At 44.0% G+C, this 17646-nt stretch overlaps 1 protein-coding gene across 1 annotated transcript; it reads right to left on the reverse strand.

The window, feature by feature from the left end:
- Window positions 1–9513: 9513 nt before the first annotated feature.
- Window positions 9514–16088, reverse strand: LOC311140152 (ferroportin-like; the record flags this gene model as incomplete). Its single annotated transcript, XM_084175092.1, has 8 exons — window positions 9514–9779; window positions 10221–10907; window positions 11231–11509; window positions 11755–11881; window positions 12310–12425; window positions 14572–14731; window positions 14964–15031; window positions 15986–16088. 8 exons carry the CDS (start codon window positions 16086–16088, stop codon window positions 9514–9516), a joined length of 1806 nt encoding a protein of 601 aa, XP_084031218.1.
- Window positions 16089–17646: the final 1558 nt, after the last annotated feature.

Consider the following 17646-nt stretch of genomic DNA (forward strand, 5'->3'; position numbering starts at 1 on the left):
CAAAGATTTTCTATTGGGTTCAGGTCTGGAGACTGGCTAGGCCACTCCAGGACCTTGAGATGCTTCTTACGGAGCCACTCCTTAGTTGCCCTGGCTGTGTGTTTTGGGTCGTTGTCATGCTGGAAGACCCAGCCACGACCCATCTTCAATGCTCTTACTGAGGGAAGGAGGTTGTTGGCCAAGATCTCGCGATACATGGCCCCATCCATCCTCCCCTCAATACGGTGCAGTCGTCCTGTCCCCTTTGCAGAAAAGCATCCCCAAAGAATGATGTTTCCACCTCCATGCTTCACGGTTGGGATGGTGTTCTTGGGGTTGTACTCATCCTTCTTCTTCCTCCAAACACGGCGAGTGGAGTTTAGACCAAAAAGCTATATTTTTGTCTCATCAGACCACATGACCTTCTCCCATTCCTCCTCTGGATCATCCAGATGGTCATTGGCAAACTTCAGACGGGCCTGGACATGCGCTGGCTTGAGCAGGGGGACCTTGCGTGCGCTGCAGGATTTTAATCCATGACGGCGTAGTGTGTTACTAATGGTTTTCTTTGAGACTGTGGTCCCAGCTCTCTTCAGGTCATTGACCAGGTCCTGCCGTGTAGTTCTGGGCTGATCCCTCACCTTCCTCATGATCATTGATGCCCCACGAGGTGAGATCTTGCATGGAGCCCCAGACCGAGGGTGATTGACCGTCATCTTGAACTTCTTCCATTTTCTAATAATTGCGCCAACAGTTGTTGCCTTCTCACCAAGCTGCTTGCCTATTGTCCTGTAGCCCATCCCAGCCTTGTGCAGGTCTACAATTTTATCCCTGATGTCCTTACACAGCTCTCTGGTCTTGGCCATTGTGGAGAGGTTGGAGTCTGTTTGATTGAGTGTGTGGACAGGTGTCTTTTATACAGGTAACGAGTTCAAACAGGTGCAGTTAATACAGGTAATGAGTGGAGAACAGGAGGGCTTCTTAAAGAAAAACTAACAGGTCTGTGAGAGCCGCAATTCTTACTGGTTGGTAGGTGATCAAATACTTATGTCATGCAATAAAATGCAAATTAATTACTTAAAAATCATACAATGTGATTTTCTGGATTTTTGTTTTAGATTCCGTCTCTCACAGTTGAAGTGTACCTATGATAAAAATTACAGACCTCTACATGCTTTGTAAGTAGGAAAACCTGCAAAATCGGCAGTGTATCAAATACTTGTTCTCCCCACTGTATGTGTTCATCTGACAGGCTAAGAATGGACAGAGAGATAGGACCTATGTGTTCATCTGACAGGCTAAGAATGGACAGAGAGATAGGACCTATGTGTTCATCTGACAGGCTAAGAATGGACAGAGAGATAGGACCTATGTGTTCATCTGACAGGCTAAGAATGGACAGAGAGATAGGACATATGTGTTCATCTGACAGGCTAAGAATGGACAGAGAGATAGGACCTATGTGTTCATCTGACAGGCTAAGAATGGACAGAGAGATAGGACCTATGTGTTCATCTGACAGGCTAAGAATGGACAGAGAGATAGGACCTATGTGTTCATCTGACAGGCTAAGAATGGACAGAGAGATAGGCCTATGTGTTCATCTGACAGGCTAAGAATGGACAGAGAGATAGGACATATGTGTTCATCTGACAGGCTAAGAATGGACAGAGAGATAGGACATATGTGTTCATCTGACAGGCTAAGAATGGACAGAGAGATAGGACCTATGTGTTCATCTTGTCATATTTCTCCAATGCCAAATCAGTGTGTCTTATTTGCAATGAAACTGTTCCTGTTTGCAAATAATTAAATCTGAGACGTCATTAGGAATCTGAACATAGTGCTTTCAAAATGTAGGCCTACCTTTCTACCCCAGACAGAGTACGCCTACCGATGCAGAAAAATGTAAGCTTTAACTGCTGGCTACTCTTCTTCCATGGTTTAACCCAACGAGAGAAGGTCCCAAGTGTTTCTCTAAAAGCTGTCTGGGTTTAAACATCTTCTATTGTACAGAAAGTGAATAGCTTAATCAAATGATAGTGACAGAATTAGATTGCTTCCCAAGCAAAGTCAATTTTCTGTGTCCTCGGCTATAGAAGGTTGTAGCTCAGCCTCTGAATGTCAAAGAAACTAAACAATGACATCTCCATATGCATTGGAGTCATGTCTTTCCCGGGTATTTTAGCATATTTCTAGCATAAAGCATCGCGCTGTTATAGATCATCGGATCCGGTTTATTTTCTTCAAAGTCTTAAACTAACAAGGGGTAGGCCTGTGCTTTTTGCCATTTTCTTTAATGATAAGTAGGCCTATGGCATACCCTCTCATACTCCATCAATTCGAGTCTTGGTTTTAACTTAACAGCCCTTCACTGGGCTGTTTAAAGAGTGCACGGTGGGTGGAGGAATTGACCTACAAATCTATGGATATAGCAGTCTAGAGCCTAATTTTGTTTGTCAAACAGGTAGGCCTACCTCTTATTTCTTAAATAGGAAGAAAGGCTCCAACACAAAGCCCTCTTGCTTTTAGTAAAGTCTAATTAAAATGAAGACGGCTTAAATGAATTATGTCTGCTCGAATTTGCCTACTTTTAGCACAATGAGCTGTCCATTTCTGATTGATTGTGCCGCGGCTGCTGCTTCAAGTTTCAGCACCACAATGTAAGTTACTCGAATCTGTCTTATTGTGAGGTCAATAACTCTGAAAAATACATCATGGGTAGGAAACATATTGTTTTTAATAAAATAATTTATAGTAGTAGCGAGCTATCAAAGTTGACCTCCGGTCCTCCTCCTCATCTTTACTCTCTCCTTCTCAAACTGAACAGAACATAGGCTATTGGCTAGTCCACATGTCAGGCCTAATCAAAAATTATTTTCAGAAGAAGCCTTTGACTCTCCTCCTGAACTGCCACAGTAGCCCTACACAGCACAGCCATTGGTTAGGCAGCACACAAAAACGTGTTTGATCAGCAAGAGCAGAGTAGGCCGGGCTCAGGGTTGGAATATCCATTGCAGTGTTTAATGCAGCCTAGTTTTATTTACACCATCCCAGCAGCCATCTTAGAAATATAACTTTGCTTTGTGCTTCTCCGAGCATGCACTTCATTTGATTGAGACCACACTAAATAGCCTATAGGCGCACTTGATATTGCGCGCCCAGCTGAGAATTAGAGATGAGCGGCGACATCGGGCACACATCCATACATAGCCTAATAAGCAACTCATTCTAAAACACTGAGAAATATTGAAATTTCTTCAATACCAAATGATATGACCCTCCCCTGGACTAGATATTTTTTTTAAACACTAAACCCTCCCCTTGACTGAAATTGAAAATGCATGAACCTCCCCCATTTTCCTCCAGCTACCCATTATATACACTGCTAAAAAAAATAAAGGGAACACTTAAACAACACAATGTAACTCCAAGTCAATCACACTTCTGTGAAATCAAACTGTCCACTTAGGAAGCAACACTGATTGACAATACATGTCACATGCTGTTGTGTAAATGGAATAGACAACAGGTGGAAATTATAGGCAATTAGCAAGACACCCCCAATAAAGGACTGGTTTTGCAGGTGGCGACCACAGACCACTTCTCAGTTCCTATGCTTCCTGGCTGATGTTTTGGTCACTTTTGAATGCTGGCGGTGCTTTCACTCTAGTGGTAGCATGAGACGGAGTCTACAACCCACACAAGTGGCTCAGGTAGTGCAGCTCATCCAGGATGGCACATCAATGCGAGCTGTGGCAAGAAGGTTTGCTGTGTCTGTCAGCGTAGTGTCCAGAGCATGGAGGCGCTACCAGGAGACAGGCCAGTACATCAGGAGACGTGGAGGAGGCCGTAGGAGGGCAACAACGCAGCAGCAGGACTGCTACCTCCGCCTTTGCAAAATGACCTCCAGCAGGCCACAAATGTGCATGTGTCTGCTCAAACGGTCAGAAACAGACTCCATGAGTGTGGTATGAGGGCCCGACGTACACAGGTGGGGGTTGTGCTTACAGCCCAACACCGTGCAGGACGTTTGGCATTTGCCAGAGAACACCAAGATTGGCAAATCCGCCACTGGCGCCATGTGCTCTTCACAGATAAAAGCAGGTTCACACTGAGCACGTGACAGACGTGACAGAGTCTGGAGACGCCGTGGAGAACGTTCTGCTGCCTGCAACATCCTCCAGCATGACCGGTTTGGCAGTGGGTCAGTCATGGTGTGGGGTGCCATTTCTTTGGGGGGCCGCATAGCCCTCCATGTGCTCGCCAGAGGTAGCCTGACTGCCATTAGGTACCGAGATGAGATCTTCAGACCTCTTGTGAGACCATATGCTGGTGCGGTTGGCCCTGGGTTCCTCCTAATGCAAGACAATGCTAGACCTTATGTGGCTGGAGTGTGTCAGCAGTTCCTGCAAGAGGAAGGCATTGATGCTATGGACTGGCCCACCCGTTCCCCAGACCTGAATCCAATTGAGCACATCTGGGACATCATGTCTCGCTCCATCCACCAACGCCACGTTGCACCACAGACTGTCCAGGAGTTGGCGGATGCTTTAGTCCAGGTCTGGGAGGAGATCCCTCAGGAGACCATCCGCCACCTCATCAGGAGCATGCCCAGGCGTTGTAGGGAGGTCATACAGGCACGTGGAGGCCACACACACTACTGAGCCTCATTTTGACTTGTTTTAAGGACATTACATCAAAGTTGGATCAGCCTGTAGTGTGGTTTTCCACTTTAGTTTTGAGGGTGACTCCAAATCCAGACCTCCATGGGTTGATAAATTTGATTTTCCATTGATCATTTTTGTGTGATTTTGTTGTCAGCACATTCAACTATGTAAAGAAAAAAGTATTTAATAAGATTATTTCATTCATTCAGATCTAGGATGTGTTGTTTAAGTGTTCCTTTTATTTTTTTGAGCAGTGTACATTTTGATCCATCCCTAAGAAGAAAGAATGTGCCTAAAATCTGACTCACTCCAACTCCACTATCTCTGTCTAGCTAGACTACCTCTGTCTCATGTCATTTTAAATTCACTTCAATAACTGAACTGATGATATTTGATATTGCACAATATCATACAGGGATTCATTCATATTATTAGTTGAATGTAATAACATGATGAAGATACTGTAACAGTAATATCAAGACGATGGTATGTTATTGTGATCATATGAGTTCGCACTTTATTAAGAGGGCCAAGAATAAAGCTGAGGTATCAGTCCATTTTGTCATTTGCTGCATTGAATCCAGATTGACAGTGAGTTGGACTGTGTCGTTAGTCTGTGTTGGCCCCGAAGATAAATCCATCCCAGACCAGAATAATCTCCTCTGACAGCTCGTGACAGCCACTGAGAGTTTAGCAGCTCTGAGGATCCGCTCCATCATTCAATTGGGTATATTGTTGGGTAATATTGCACACTGCCTGAAGCAATCCCAATTGACAGGTTTACTTGGGGATTTCTTGTGCTTGACATCCCAGAGTGACATTGCCCTCTGCTGGCCATGAGAGTCATTGCAGGTGAAATTGTCTGAGGCAAATTATATTACTAAAAAAGAGTGTTGAGATAATTGCCACAGCCTGATCCCCTCCTCTTCTTCCTCCTCCCTTTTCATCTCTCTCTCTCTCTCTCTCTCTCTCTCTCTCTCTCTCTCTCTCTCTCTCTCTCTCTCTCTCTCTCTCTCTCTCTCTCTCTCTCTCTCTCTATCTCTCTCTCTCTTTCTCTCTCTCTCTCTCTCTATATATATATATTAATCTGTCTCTCTCGTTCATCTCTCTCTCTCTCTCTCTCTCTCTCTCTCTCTCTCTCTCTCTGCCATGTAGAGAGGAGGCAGAACTAGGCCTACTTCCTACTTCCTGATTAATTGGGGACGGGGCTTCACCTGTGGTTCTATTTGTGAACATCCTGTCTTCTCTCCAGCGGTCAAAATGCAAGCTCAGTAAGATCCGCGCTGCGAGCATGTCAGCAGAATCTCTAATGCCTTATGCCACTATGGGAGCCAAGGATCTGGGAAATATCTCTATTAAATATGCGCAAGGTCCACAAGGGACAGGCAGTATTAATATTATTAGAGTCATGAGGTAGGCTATACTCTGGGAAAGGGTCCAACTAAAACGTTAACTCAGGAAGGTTGAAATGGAGCCTTTATTTATGGAGGTGATTAACTGGGACTGGGTAGGGTCAGAAGCAGACTTGTTCGGTGCTTGGCATGCAGTGAGGGGCGTTTTGGAGCCTTCTTCTGGACAAAATGACTGGAAGCTAAACGTGGTGCGGTACATGAACTGTATACTGACTGTCATTTATGATGCTGCGTCCATGTGCTCTCGGAATTATTGGAAACTTACAGAACTCGTGTCTGAGAAACTCCCGGAAATCCCCTGGACTCGTCATAACTACGACTTTTAGACATCCAAATCAGTTCATAATGAGCTTTGATGAATGGAGGGAAATATTGGTAACAAAATATTTCAAGTCAAAATACAAAGACATCTTAATCCGTGTTTATTGTCATCATAAATAACAGTCTGAAACAGAAAAGGACAACAAATTATAGATGTAAGTGAACAATACGTCACAGGAAAATATGCTATAAAAACAAATAAATTGTAATGGGATGCTGTTTGCATGACAAAGAGTTAAACTTTGATGGTATTGCCACTGTACAAAAAAGATGGCCGTACATACAGTGGGGAGAACAAGTATTTGATACACTGCCGATTTTGCAGGTTTTCCTACTTACAAAGCATGTAGAGGTCTGTAATTTTTATCATAGGTACACTTCAACTGTGAGAGACGGAATCTAAAACAAAAATCCAGAAAATCACATTGTATGATTTTTAAGTAATTAATTAGCATTTTATTGCATGACATAAGTATTTGATCACCTACCAACCAGTAAGAATTCCGACTCTCACAGACCTGTTAGTTTGTCTTCAAGAAGCCCTCCTGTTCTCCACTCATTACCTGTATTAACTGCACCTGTTTGAACTCGTTACCTGTATAAAAGACACCTGTCCACACACTCAATCAAACAGACTCCAACCTCTCCACAATGGCCAAGACCAGAGAGCTGTGTAAGGACATTGTAGACCTGCACAAGGCTGGGATGGGCTACAGGACAATAGGCAAGCAGCTTGGTGAGAAGGCAACAACTGTTGGCGCAATTATTAGAAAATGGAAGAAGTTCAAGATGACGGTCAATCACCCTCGGTCTGAGGCTCCATTAGTAACATACTACGCCGTCATGGATTAAAATCCTGCAGCGCACGCAAGGTCCCCCCTGCTCAAGCCAGCGCATGTCCAGGCCCATCTGAAGTTTGCCAATGACCATCTGGATGATCCAGAGGAGGAATGGGAGAAGGTCATGTGGTCTGATGAGACAAAAATAGAGCTTTTTGGTCTAAACTCCACTCGCCGTGTTTGGAGGAAGAAGAAGGATGAGTACAACCCCAAGAACACCATCCCAACCGTGAAGCATGGAGGTGGAAACATAATTCTTTGGGGATGCTTTTCTGCAAAGGGGACAGGACGACTGCACCGTATTGAGGGGAGGATGGATGGGGCCATGTATCGCGAGATCTTGGCCAACAACCTCCTTCCCTCAGTAAGAGCATTGACGATGGGTCGTGGCTGGGTCTTCTAGCATGACAACGACCCGAAACACACAGCCAGGGCAACTAAGGAGTGGCTCCGTAAGAAGCATCTCAAGGTCCTGGAGTGGCCTAGCCAGTCTCCAGACCTGAACCCAATAGAAAATCTTTGGAGGGAGCTGAAAGTCCGTATTGCCCAACGACAGCCCCGAAACCTGAAGGATCTGGAGAAGGTCTGTATGGAGGAGTGGGCCAAAATCCCTGCTACAGTGTGCGCAAACCTGGTCAAGACCTACAGGAAATGTATGATCTCTGTAATTGAAAACAAAGGTTTCTGTACCAAATATTAAGTTCTGCTTTTCTGATGTATCAAATACTTATGTCATGCAATAAAATGCAAATTAATTACTTAAAAATCATACAATGTGATTTTCTGGATTTTTGTTTTAGATTCAGTCTCTCACAGTTGAAGTGTACCTATGATAAAAATTACAGACCTCTACATGCTTTGTAAGTAGGAAAACCTGCAAAATCGGCAGTGTATCAAATACTTGTTCTCCCCACTGTAGCTGAGAGACATGTCCAAGTCAGTTTTTCAAACACGGTTTTCTTGTACTGTACTGAGGTAAGGTTCTGTTTTAGTTCATGAGAACAACAAGGAAACAGGATGCGTAGGGTTTCTAGTGTGGTACAACACAGCCATAATCCAAGATCATACTGACCTATCAATCTATTAAACACTGATCTCAAAACATGTCACAAATGAAAGAGTAAGTAAAAATCTGGTTGCTATAAATTTGTCAAACTGCATTAATATCACTCTGTTTCTATGTGAAGGAAAAGCATTTACAATTTGGAAGCAATTTTCAGTTATCTAAGTACACAAGCAATTATGGTCATTTTGATTAAATTAAAATGTGTGTAAAGAGAACGTGATTTCCTCTGATTTCAATGCATGTTATATTTTTTCTTACTGTCTTTATGTTCTTATGATACGTTCCTACGATCCGGTTTAAATTATAGATATTGTTGAATGATATCATTTGTTAATCAATATGCACTGAAATGCGTCTTAGTGATTGATTTGAAAGCTAGGCATGTCTTCCTGATTCATCCACAGAGAAACAGACCAGGAGAAGATTACTCTACATCCTGCCTCTTCTGTCCATCAAGGGGGACTCCTTTATAATCTTCAGTATCTCACAATCTGACACCAACTTCCCTTTAGTTTTCCTTTTGGACTTCCTGGATTATTTCCAAGTGGACGGATCAGTAACATGTTTGCCACTTGTTAAAGTTGTTGAGTCTCGTTTCTGCTTCTCTTTGTTACTGTCATCTGCTTCACCATGCCCAGTTATTTACTGTGTGAAGGTTAGAAAAATACATCCATCCATCCATCCAACTCCCATCCAAAATGCTGAGTGGGTTAACAGACTACCCATAATGAAGCTCTTGCAGTAATCCAAAATTGCTGGAAAGGCGTGCTCTGCTGCTGCTGCTGCCTAGGCCTGCCCTCTGTGCCCTTTGCCTGAGGTGGGAGAACCTACCACGGTGGGGGATCAACACTGAGGTGGGAGAACCTACCACGGTGGGGAACCAATACTGCATCTGTTGCGACCACATCAACTTATGTACAGAAGGGAAAAGGTGGATCCTACTCTAGTTCACCTGAGTTCTGGTTTCTGTACCTTATCACTTGGCCATACTACACCTGGCCATGCAGGGAGATAGCAACCAGGTTGGGGGGGACACGACAGACACTTGCTGTGTTGTGCTGGAATGAATGGCTGGATGGGGGGGGGGCAGGGGTGTTAGAGTATTGTATTGTTGCCTAGCAATGAGAGCGCAGAGGGAACAAGAGAGAAGCGACATTCATTTCACAGGCAGGCGCTGGCAGAGTGGAGTCTCTGGGCACGTGGTTGGATTCTTTGTTACGGCCTCCCTACGTGTCCAGGCGTCTGGCAGGTTTTCTCTTGGCTTTGCGTGCGTACAGGAAGTACATGGTGTGTCCCGTGGTGATGAACAGTACAGATATGATGACCAGGATGCCAAAGTGCTGCGGCTGCGGAGCAGAGATGACCATGATGAAGTGGAGAAGGTCCATCAGGTAGTTCATGGAGCTCTGGACGCCGTTGACCACGCCGCGTTCCGACTCACAGATGTTCTCCTGAAGCAGCTGGGTCACGGTCAGGTCGAAGGACCACAGACCTGGAACACACAGGATACACAGAGAACAGACGGTCAATGGTTGCTATAGTCAATACAGACAGACCACTACACTATAGTCTATACAGACAGACCACTACATTATAGACTATACAGACAGACCACTACACTATAGTCTATACAGACAGACCACTACACTATAGTCTATACAGATATACCACTATGCTATGGATCCATTGCAGTAGTTTCTATTCAGTCAGACACTGCAATCAAAACTGGTAAGCATTTTTCTGGTATAATACGAAAATGATTATCTTCCAACGCTATTTGAACTAATTTACTGTTGAGTTTCAACGAACTGAATACCCACAGCCTATGCTAGAAATATGTATAATACAGTTGCTATTGTTAAGCTGTGGATCAGCAAACCACTAACTCAATCCAATTGTGAAGGGCCTGGGCCTGGTCGTCCCTCTTACTCACCGATACGTGCTGTGATGACACCCAAGAACAACAGGATTATAGAGATGTAGGAGTCTGGCTCCGTGCCCGACGGCATGTTCTCAAACAGCACCGTGTTGTTGGTCCAGTGGATGGACGAGCGGTCGGGCAGCAGCGGCTGATTAATGCCACCCCGCATCGGGTAGGTGTGTTTCTGCCTCTGGCCCGCCACCATCCCCCCGGCCGCCGCCAACGACGAGTTGGCGTTGGTGTCCAGGAAGGGCATGAGCAGGCTGAGGTCCATGGGGCTGCCAGGGGCAAACACAGAACACACACACAGCAGCAGACAGCAAAGATGGAGACAGCTGGAGATGATGCCTGTGTTGACTAAACCGTAGGCCTTCCTCAGCTTGGTGAACATGACTGTGCCCATGAGGCCTGTTATAGCCGAGACGCCCATCAGCAGACTGAGCAGGGAGCCACTGATGCCCTGGGTGTAGGCGTAACCGGTGGTGATGCAGTCGAAGCCAAGGACAGTTGTGTAGAGGAAGGCCAGGCCCATCCCAGCCAGGAAGACATCCTGGCGGTAGTAGGCCCTCCAGCCGTCCTTACAGGTGCTCAGGAGCCAGCGGAAGCGTCCGAAACACAGAGGCAGGTTGGTGATCTCCTTCAGGCTCATGTCGTCATCGCTGAGGCCCGGGGCTGATGTCACCACCTCACTCTGCTCTACTGAGAGGGAGAGGGCAAACATCAGTCATGCTGCTAACATCATCCATTAACTAACTTAGGGCAATGGTGTTTTCAAGTAGTACTGCTTTTCCATAGAGATGAATAAGCATGTATGTGCTGTGCATGTTGTGGAGTTACAGTTAGGTTTCTTGACCTCACGTATCTTCCAACCAATTTCAGCCACTTTTACTGTAAAGTAAAGCTATACTTCACTGTAAAGTTGGATGAAATAGGTTGGAAGATCCACTATACTTTACTTGACCAACTCAACTACTAAAGCAGTCACACGGTGACCAGGACACCAGGACCCCAAGGAAACTGACCTTGTGACCCCCTTTTCTCCACCAGTCCCTCGGTCCTCTCTTCTGGTCTCTCCAGGGAGGCCTGGCCGTCCTCGGGCGTGGGCGGTTTGACTGACAGCGCCGGGACAATGCGGTAGACCCGGGACAGGAAGATAAACTCCACTATGAGGGACACCAGGTTCCAGCCCAGGATGAAGCCGCAGCCAATCACGTTGGAGGCCAGGGTCATGACCTGTCCCACCGACAGTGGTGCCAGGATGTTGGTCACCTGATCGATGCGCCGCATGGTAGCATTCATCCCTTCAGATCAGAATCAAACCAAAGGTTGCGGTGATATTAGAACTTGTGCTACCAGTTTGCACTAATGCCTAAATTAGCAACCTCTTCTACTTCTATTGTAATGCATGTGATACATCCTAGAAAAACTACATACATAGAGTGTCTGATAAACTTGATGTGCTTTAACCACCAGCCAGTTCAGCAGCTGAAACAGAAACAACAATCCCTCATGATGTAATAGCTTGCGGCAGGTCTGCCAGTCTCACCGGCGAGGTGACCCCGGTTGTAGCCAGTGATAACCACAATCCAGTCCCTCTGGATGGCGATGGTCAGCGCCGTGCTTGCTAGGTTAGCCACATCTGCCAGGACGATCACCACCGTATAACAAACCACCTTGTGTAAGTTTTGTGATGCAACACGTTACTACGCATGACAGCACAGAGCAGCAGGAGGCTCAGAACAGCAGCAGCAGCAACAACATGGACACATAACAGTGGCAGTAGAAACAGCAACCGTCACAGCAGTTTACAATCATATATCAAGCCTGATTCTCAAGAGACCTGGGGTTTAAATAGTATTCATTTTCTTTCAAATACATTGAGCGTTTGATTGAGCATGCCTGGAGCACAGGATGGGTGGAATTTGTACTTTTAGGACTATTCCATTGGTTCCATTGCACCAGGCATACTCAATCAAGTGCAGATAAAGTCTTTGAAAGGATACAAATACTATTTGAATCCATGTCTGATTCCAAAACATACTGTAGGTTCACATCATGAGAGTTTAGATGGTATGGGAGAGAAAGGGAGAAACATACTCACAGTTAACCAGCCATCCCAAATGCTCTCAATCCACTGTTTATATGAGAAGACCAACATGAGCACAATGCTACACACCGTCACTGAAATGTTCTGAACCAACAACGATGCATGCGCCACTAAAACCAAGGAGGGAGAAGAAACTAAGATTCTAAAATATTCTGTAACAATGCATTTCAGAGAATCATAAATACATCATTGGTCTTAAAGGGGCAATCTGCAGTTGCTACAGTACATACATTTTGGGACTTTAAAAGTAATGATACAGTGCATTCGGAAAGTATTCAGACCCCTTGACCTTTTCCATATTTTGTTACGTTACAGCCTTATTCTAAAATGGATGAAATAGTTTTTCCCTCATGAATCTACACAATACCCCATAATGACAAAGAAAAACAGCTTTTTATAAATGTTTGCAAATTTATTACAAATAGAAAATGGAAATATCACATTTACATAAGTATTCAAGACCCTTTAATCAGTACATTGTTTAAGCACCTTTGGCAGCGATTACAGCCTCAAGTCTTCTTGGGTATGAAGCTACAAGCTTGGCACACCTGCATTTGGGGAGTTTCTCCCATTCTTCTCTGCAGATCTTCTCAAGCGCTATCAGGTTGGAGGGGGAGCGTCGTTGTACAGCTATTTTCAGGTCTCTCCAGAGATGTTCGATCTGGTTCAAGTCCGGGCTCTGGCTGGGCCACTCAAGGACATTCAGAGACTTGTCCCGAAGCCACTCCTGCTTGGCTGTGTGCTTAGGGTTGTTATTCTGTTGGAAGGTGAACCTTCACCCCAGTCTGAGGTTCTGCACGCTCTAGAGCAGGTTTTCATCAAGGATCACTCTGTACTTTGCTCCGTTCATCTTTCCCTCGATGCTGACTAGTCTCCCAGTCCCTGCTGCTGAAAAACATCCCCACAGCATGATGCTGCCAGGTTTCCTCCAGACGTGACGCTTGGCATTCAGGCCAAAGAGTTCAATCTTGGTTTCATCAGTCCAGAGAATCTTGTTTCTCATGGTCTGAGTCCTTTAGGTGCCTTTTGGCAAACTCTAAGCGGGCTGTCGTGCCTTTTACTGAGGAGTGGCTTCCGTCTGACCACTCTACCATAAAGGCCTGATTGGTGGAGGGCTTCAGAGATGGTTGTCCTTCTGGAAGGTTATCCCATCTCCACAGAGGAACTCTGGAGCTCTGTCAGAGTGACCATCGGGTTCTTGGTCCTCTCCCTGACCAAGGCCCTTCTCCTCCGATTGCTCAGTTTGGCCGGGTGGCCAGCTCTAGGAAGAGTCTTCCTAACTTCTTCCATTTAAGAATGATGGAGGCCATTGTGTTCTTGGGGACCTTCAATGCTGCAGACATTTTTTGGTACCCTTCCCCAGATCTGTGCCTCAACACAATCCTGTCTCGGAGCTCTACGTACAATTCCTTCGACCTCATGGCTTGTTTTTTGCTCTGACATGCACTGTCAACTGTGAGACCTTATATAGACAGGTGTGTGCCTTTCCAAATCATGTCCAATCAATTGAATTGACCACAGGTGGACTCCAATCAAGTTGTAGAAACATCTCAAGGATGATCAATGGAAACAGGATGCACCTGAGATCAATTTCAAGTCTGATAGCAAAGGGTCTGAATACTTATGTAAATAAGGTTTTTCTGTTTTTTGTTTTTAATAAATGTGCCAAAATTTATAAAAACCAGTTTTCGCATTGTCATTATGGATTATTGTGTGTAGATTGATGAGAAAAAAATTAATGTTTTATCCATTTTAGTATGTGGCTGTAACGTAATTTTTTTTGAAAAAGTCAAGGAGTCTGAAGACTTTCGGAATGCACTGTATATAGCCATTGAGTCTAAAAGAATATAACTTGTAAATGACTCATGAGCTTAGTTCATCTGTCGTACCCCATCAGAACCCCAAATATACTATTGTTTTACTTTGTAATTGTAAACTAACACGGTATAGCTTCAAAACATGATTAAAACTATCATTTGCATCTCATGGATGGTCAGTACTTGCGTCCATAGCTCCAACTATGAATTTGAGAGTGGTTACATTTATCCATCCCCATCCCTCAGCAATTTACCAAAACAGTGGCGGGGTGACAACTTTGTTATTGTTTGAACTGCAGAGGGCCCCTGAGAGGCAGGAAATTAGGACTGTGTCCCAAATGGCATCCTATTCCATATTATATTGCAGTACCTTTAGGGTGCCATTTGGGACTAGATGTCAGTCCCTATAGATGTAGATATAAATTATTGTTGGTCTAACCTTTGTTCCTGGGGTTGCGGTCAACCCAGTCCCCAATCAATGCCCCCAGCAGCAGCACTGACCCCGCCACCACCAAGCCGAATATTGCGGTCAGCAGCAGGTTACGACCATACAGCTCGATCAGGAACACCGAAATGGCAAAGTGCCACATACGGTCACCCTATTAGAAAGACAAAATAGTCATCATGACTGAGAAAAAACGTTTTTAGCTTTTGGCTTTTAGCTTTTTACTCTTTCTAGGGCTTTATGTCATAAGAGAAATGTAAATTGTTTTGATCTTTCATTGATTTGTAAGATACTACCAGGTTGATGACACATAAACTGTATAGTGTCCAGCCGGTATGGCTTTGTAGCTCCCTTACCCATTGTTGTTACATGAAAAGGCTTCTTACCCACATGGACAGTGCTCCACTGACGTAGATCAGGAATTTAGGGCCCCTGAGGTAGATGAGGGCTGACCCTGGTGAGTACATTCAACAGAGACACACAGTAACATGAACAATAACCAGAGGTAACATCATTACGGATCTACAGGACACATTCTGCAAATAAAGCTGTAAAACTACCTAATATTAAGCACTGGTCATCAGAGTATGTCTGAACATATTTAGGACCAGGATGTTTTCTGACCACTTGACCTGATTAGAAAGCAAAAGCATTAAGTTGCTCTTATACCTAACACTTTACATTAAGTAGATCTTACACCTAACACTTTACATTAAGTTGCTCTTACACCTAACGCTTTATGTTGCTCTTATACCTAACACTTTACATTAAGTAGCTCTTATACTTAACACTTTAAGTTAAGTTTCTCTAATACCTAACACTTTACGTTAAGTTGCTCTTATACCTAACACTTTACATTAAGTAGCTGTTATACCTAACACTTTACATTACGTTTCTCTTATACCTAACACTTTACATTAAGTTTCTCTTACACCTAACACTTTACATTAAGTAGCTGTTACACCTAACACTACATTAAGTTGCTCTTATACTTAACACTTTACATTAAGTAGCTCTTATACTTAACACTTTAAGTTAAGTTTCTCTAATACGTAACACTTTACGTTAAGTTGCTCTTATACCTAACACTTTACATTAAGTTTCTCTTACACCTAACACTTTACATTAAGTAGCTCTTATACTTAACACTTTAAGTTAAGTTTCTCTAATACCTAACACTTTACATTAAGTTGCTCTTATACCTAACACTTTACATTAAGTTGCTCTTATACCTAACACTTTACATTAAGTTGATCTTATACCTATATAGTAAGTCTGTAGTTCCGACAATCACAACATGTTGTTACATCCTCATTTAGTAATAGCTGTGTAGTTGTATTGTCAGGTCATGAGGTCAGTGTAAAGTCCTGGTCATCTCTCTCTCCCCTCCCGCAATAGACGAGCTGACCTGGTGTACTCCTGGCCTTCCTGGCCCGAGCCTCCCTGATGTCATCAGACTCAAGCTCCACCACCACCCCTCCACACTGGGCTGCATCTGCTCGCAGGGACATCGCCTGTACAGGGACCAAGCCAGGTCAGGTGTCAGAGGTCATACAACTACTGTACAAGAATACAGAAGGGGCCTGTCAACTCAATGGAACTAGTAGAATTAAGAATGGGCCTGCTCAAGTCAATAGTCTTTGTGTAAAGGTCTATGGGTGCATTGCAGAGTCCTAAGGGCATACACTAATAATAGAAAAACACACACTCATTGAACATATTCTTTAGAACACGTGTCAAACTCATTCCACGGAGGGCCGAGTGTCTGCAGGTTTTCGCTCCTCCCTTGTACTTGATTGAGGAATTAAGGTCATTAATTAGTAAGGAACTCCCCTCACCTGGTTGTCTAGGTCTTAATGGAAAGGAAAAAACAAAAACCAGCAGACACTAGGCCCTCCATGGAATGAGTTGACACCCCTGCTTTATAAATTAAATTCCTTATAAACAGCACATCAAATTGAAATGACAGGTTTAAGAAAAGTTTGATTTGTTGACATGAAGTAGAAGGCCACCTTATTAAGCCTCAACCATGTCAAACATGTTCATCAGTTGAAGTCAGTATCTATCAACCATGTCCTCATGTCCACTTATCTCTGGCCATTTCCTCATTCACATACCAGGGGGCCATTCTAGAAAAGACCAACACAAAGGCTAGCTACATGACTTTACTAAAACATGGGAAAAGTCTGGTTACATTTGACAAGATCAGATTATGTTCAGTGACAGACACAGGATGGATTCTGATTCACCAGTGCCACCAGTCTTCACATCTTGCACGTTATTCTAGATCCCAAGTAACTCCTCTTAATGACGTCCTTTCGTATCTCAGAAACCATCTCATATAAACGTATCTCAGACAAAACATTGTCAAAGAGAAAGTACATCACGCCGCAAATGTTGTTTTTAAGTTGTTTGTGCCTTTGCCCATCTGAAATGAATTCAAATAGTATTTCAGCGTTATTAAACATGATTTGCAGTTCAGATTCTGAGGCCTACATATAAGATGGCTCCCATAGGTCATTAGGTCAAATAATCTGCAGCAGGGTACACATTCTGTTTACCTCAAGTCTGGCAATAACATACTGCACCTCAGGAAGACATTTCACAACACATCAAGCCAAGAACACACATTTTAAACACAACTTAAATCCCTAAATTCAAAGACATTTGAGCATTTCTAGCACTGTGCTTCGATATGCTGCTTCAATGTGCACTAAACTGCAGAGCAAACCAAGACAACAATTCCAATCCTCCATGGGGGAAAAAAAATATATTAACATTTCTCAAGACATTTCTCAAACGATCCCAACATCACCTTGGCTCTGATGTTAGGGTGAATCCTTGCTGGTGCTCCTTGACGAGTTGTTTTTTGCCATGTGTCCTACATGGGGGATGCTCCTCTTTCCTGAGAGCTGGAATTCAAGCTACAGTAGTCTGAAAGGCTTGATAGAATCAGTGTGTAAAAGTGCAGCATTGTATGAAAGTGCCAGAAAGGCAGAATGAGCAAAGGGAAAACAAAAGCAGCCAGAGTATTCCAAAGCACGTGACGATGAGGGGACAATATCACTG

The sequence above is a fragment of the Coregonus lavaretus genome (assembly GCF_964263955.1).
Source record: "Coregonus lavaretus genome assembly, chromosome: 13".
Lineage (NCBI taxonomy): Eukaryota > Metazoa > Chordata > Actinopteri > Salmoniformes > Salmonidae > Coregonus > Coregonus lavaretus.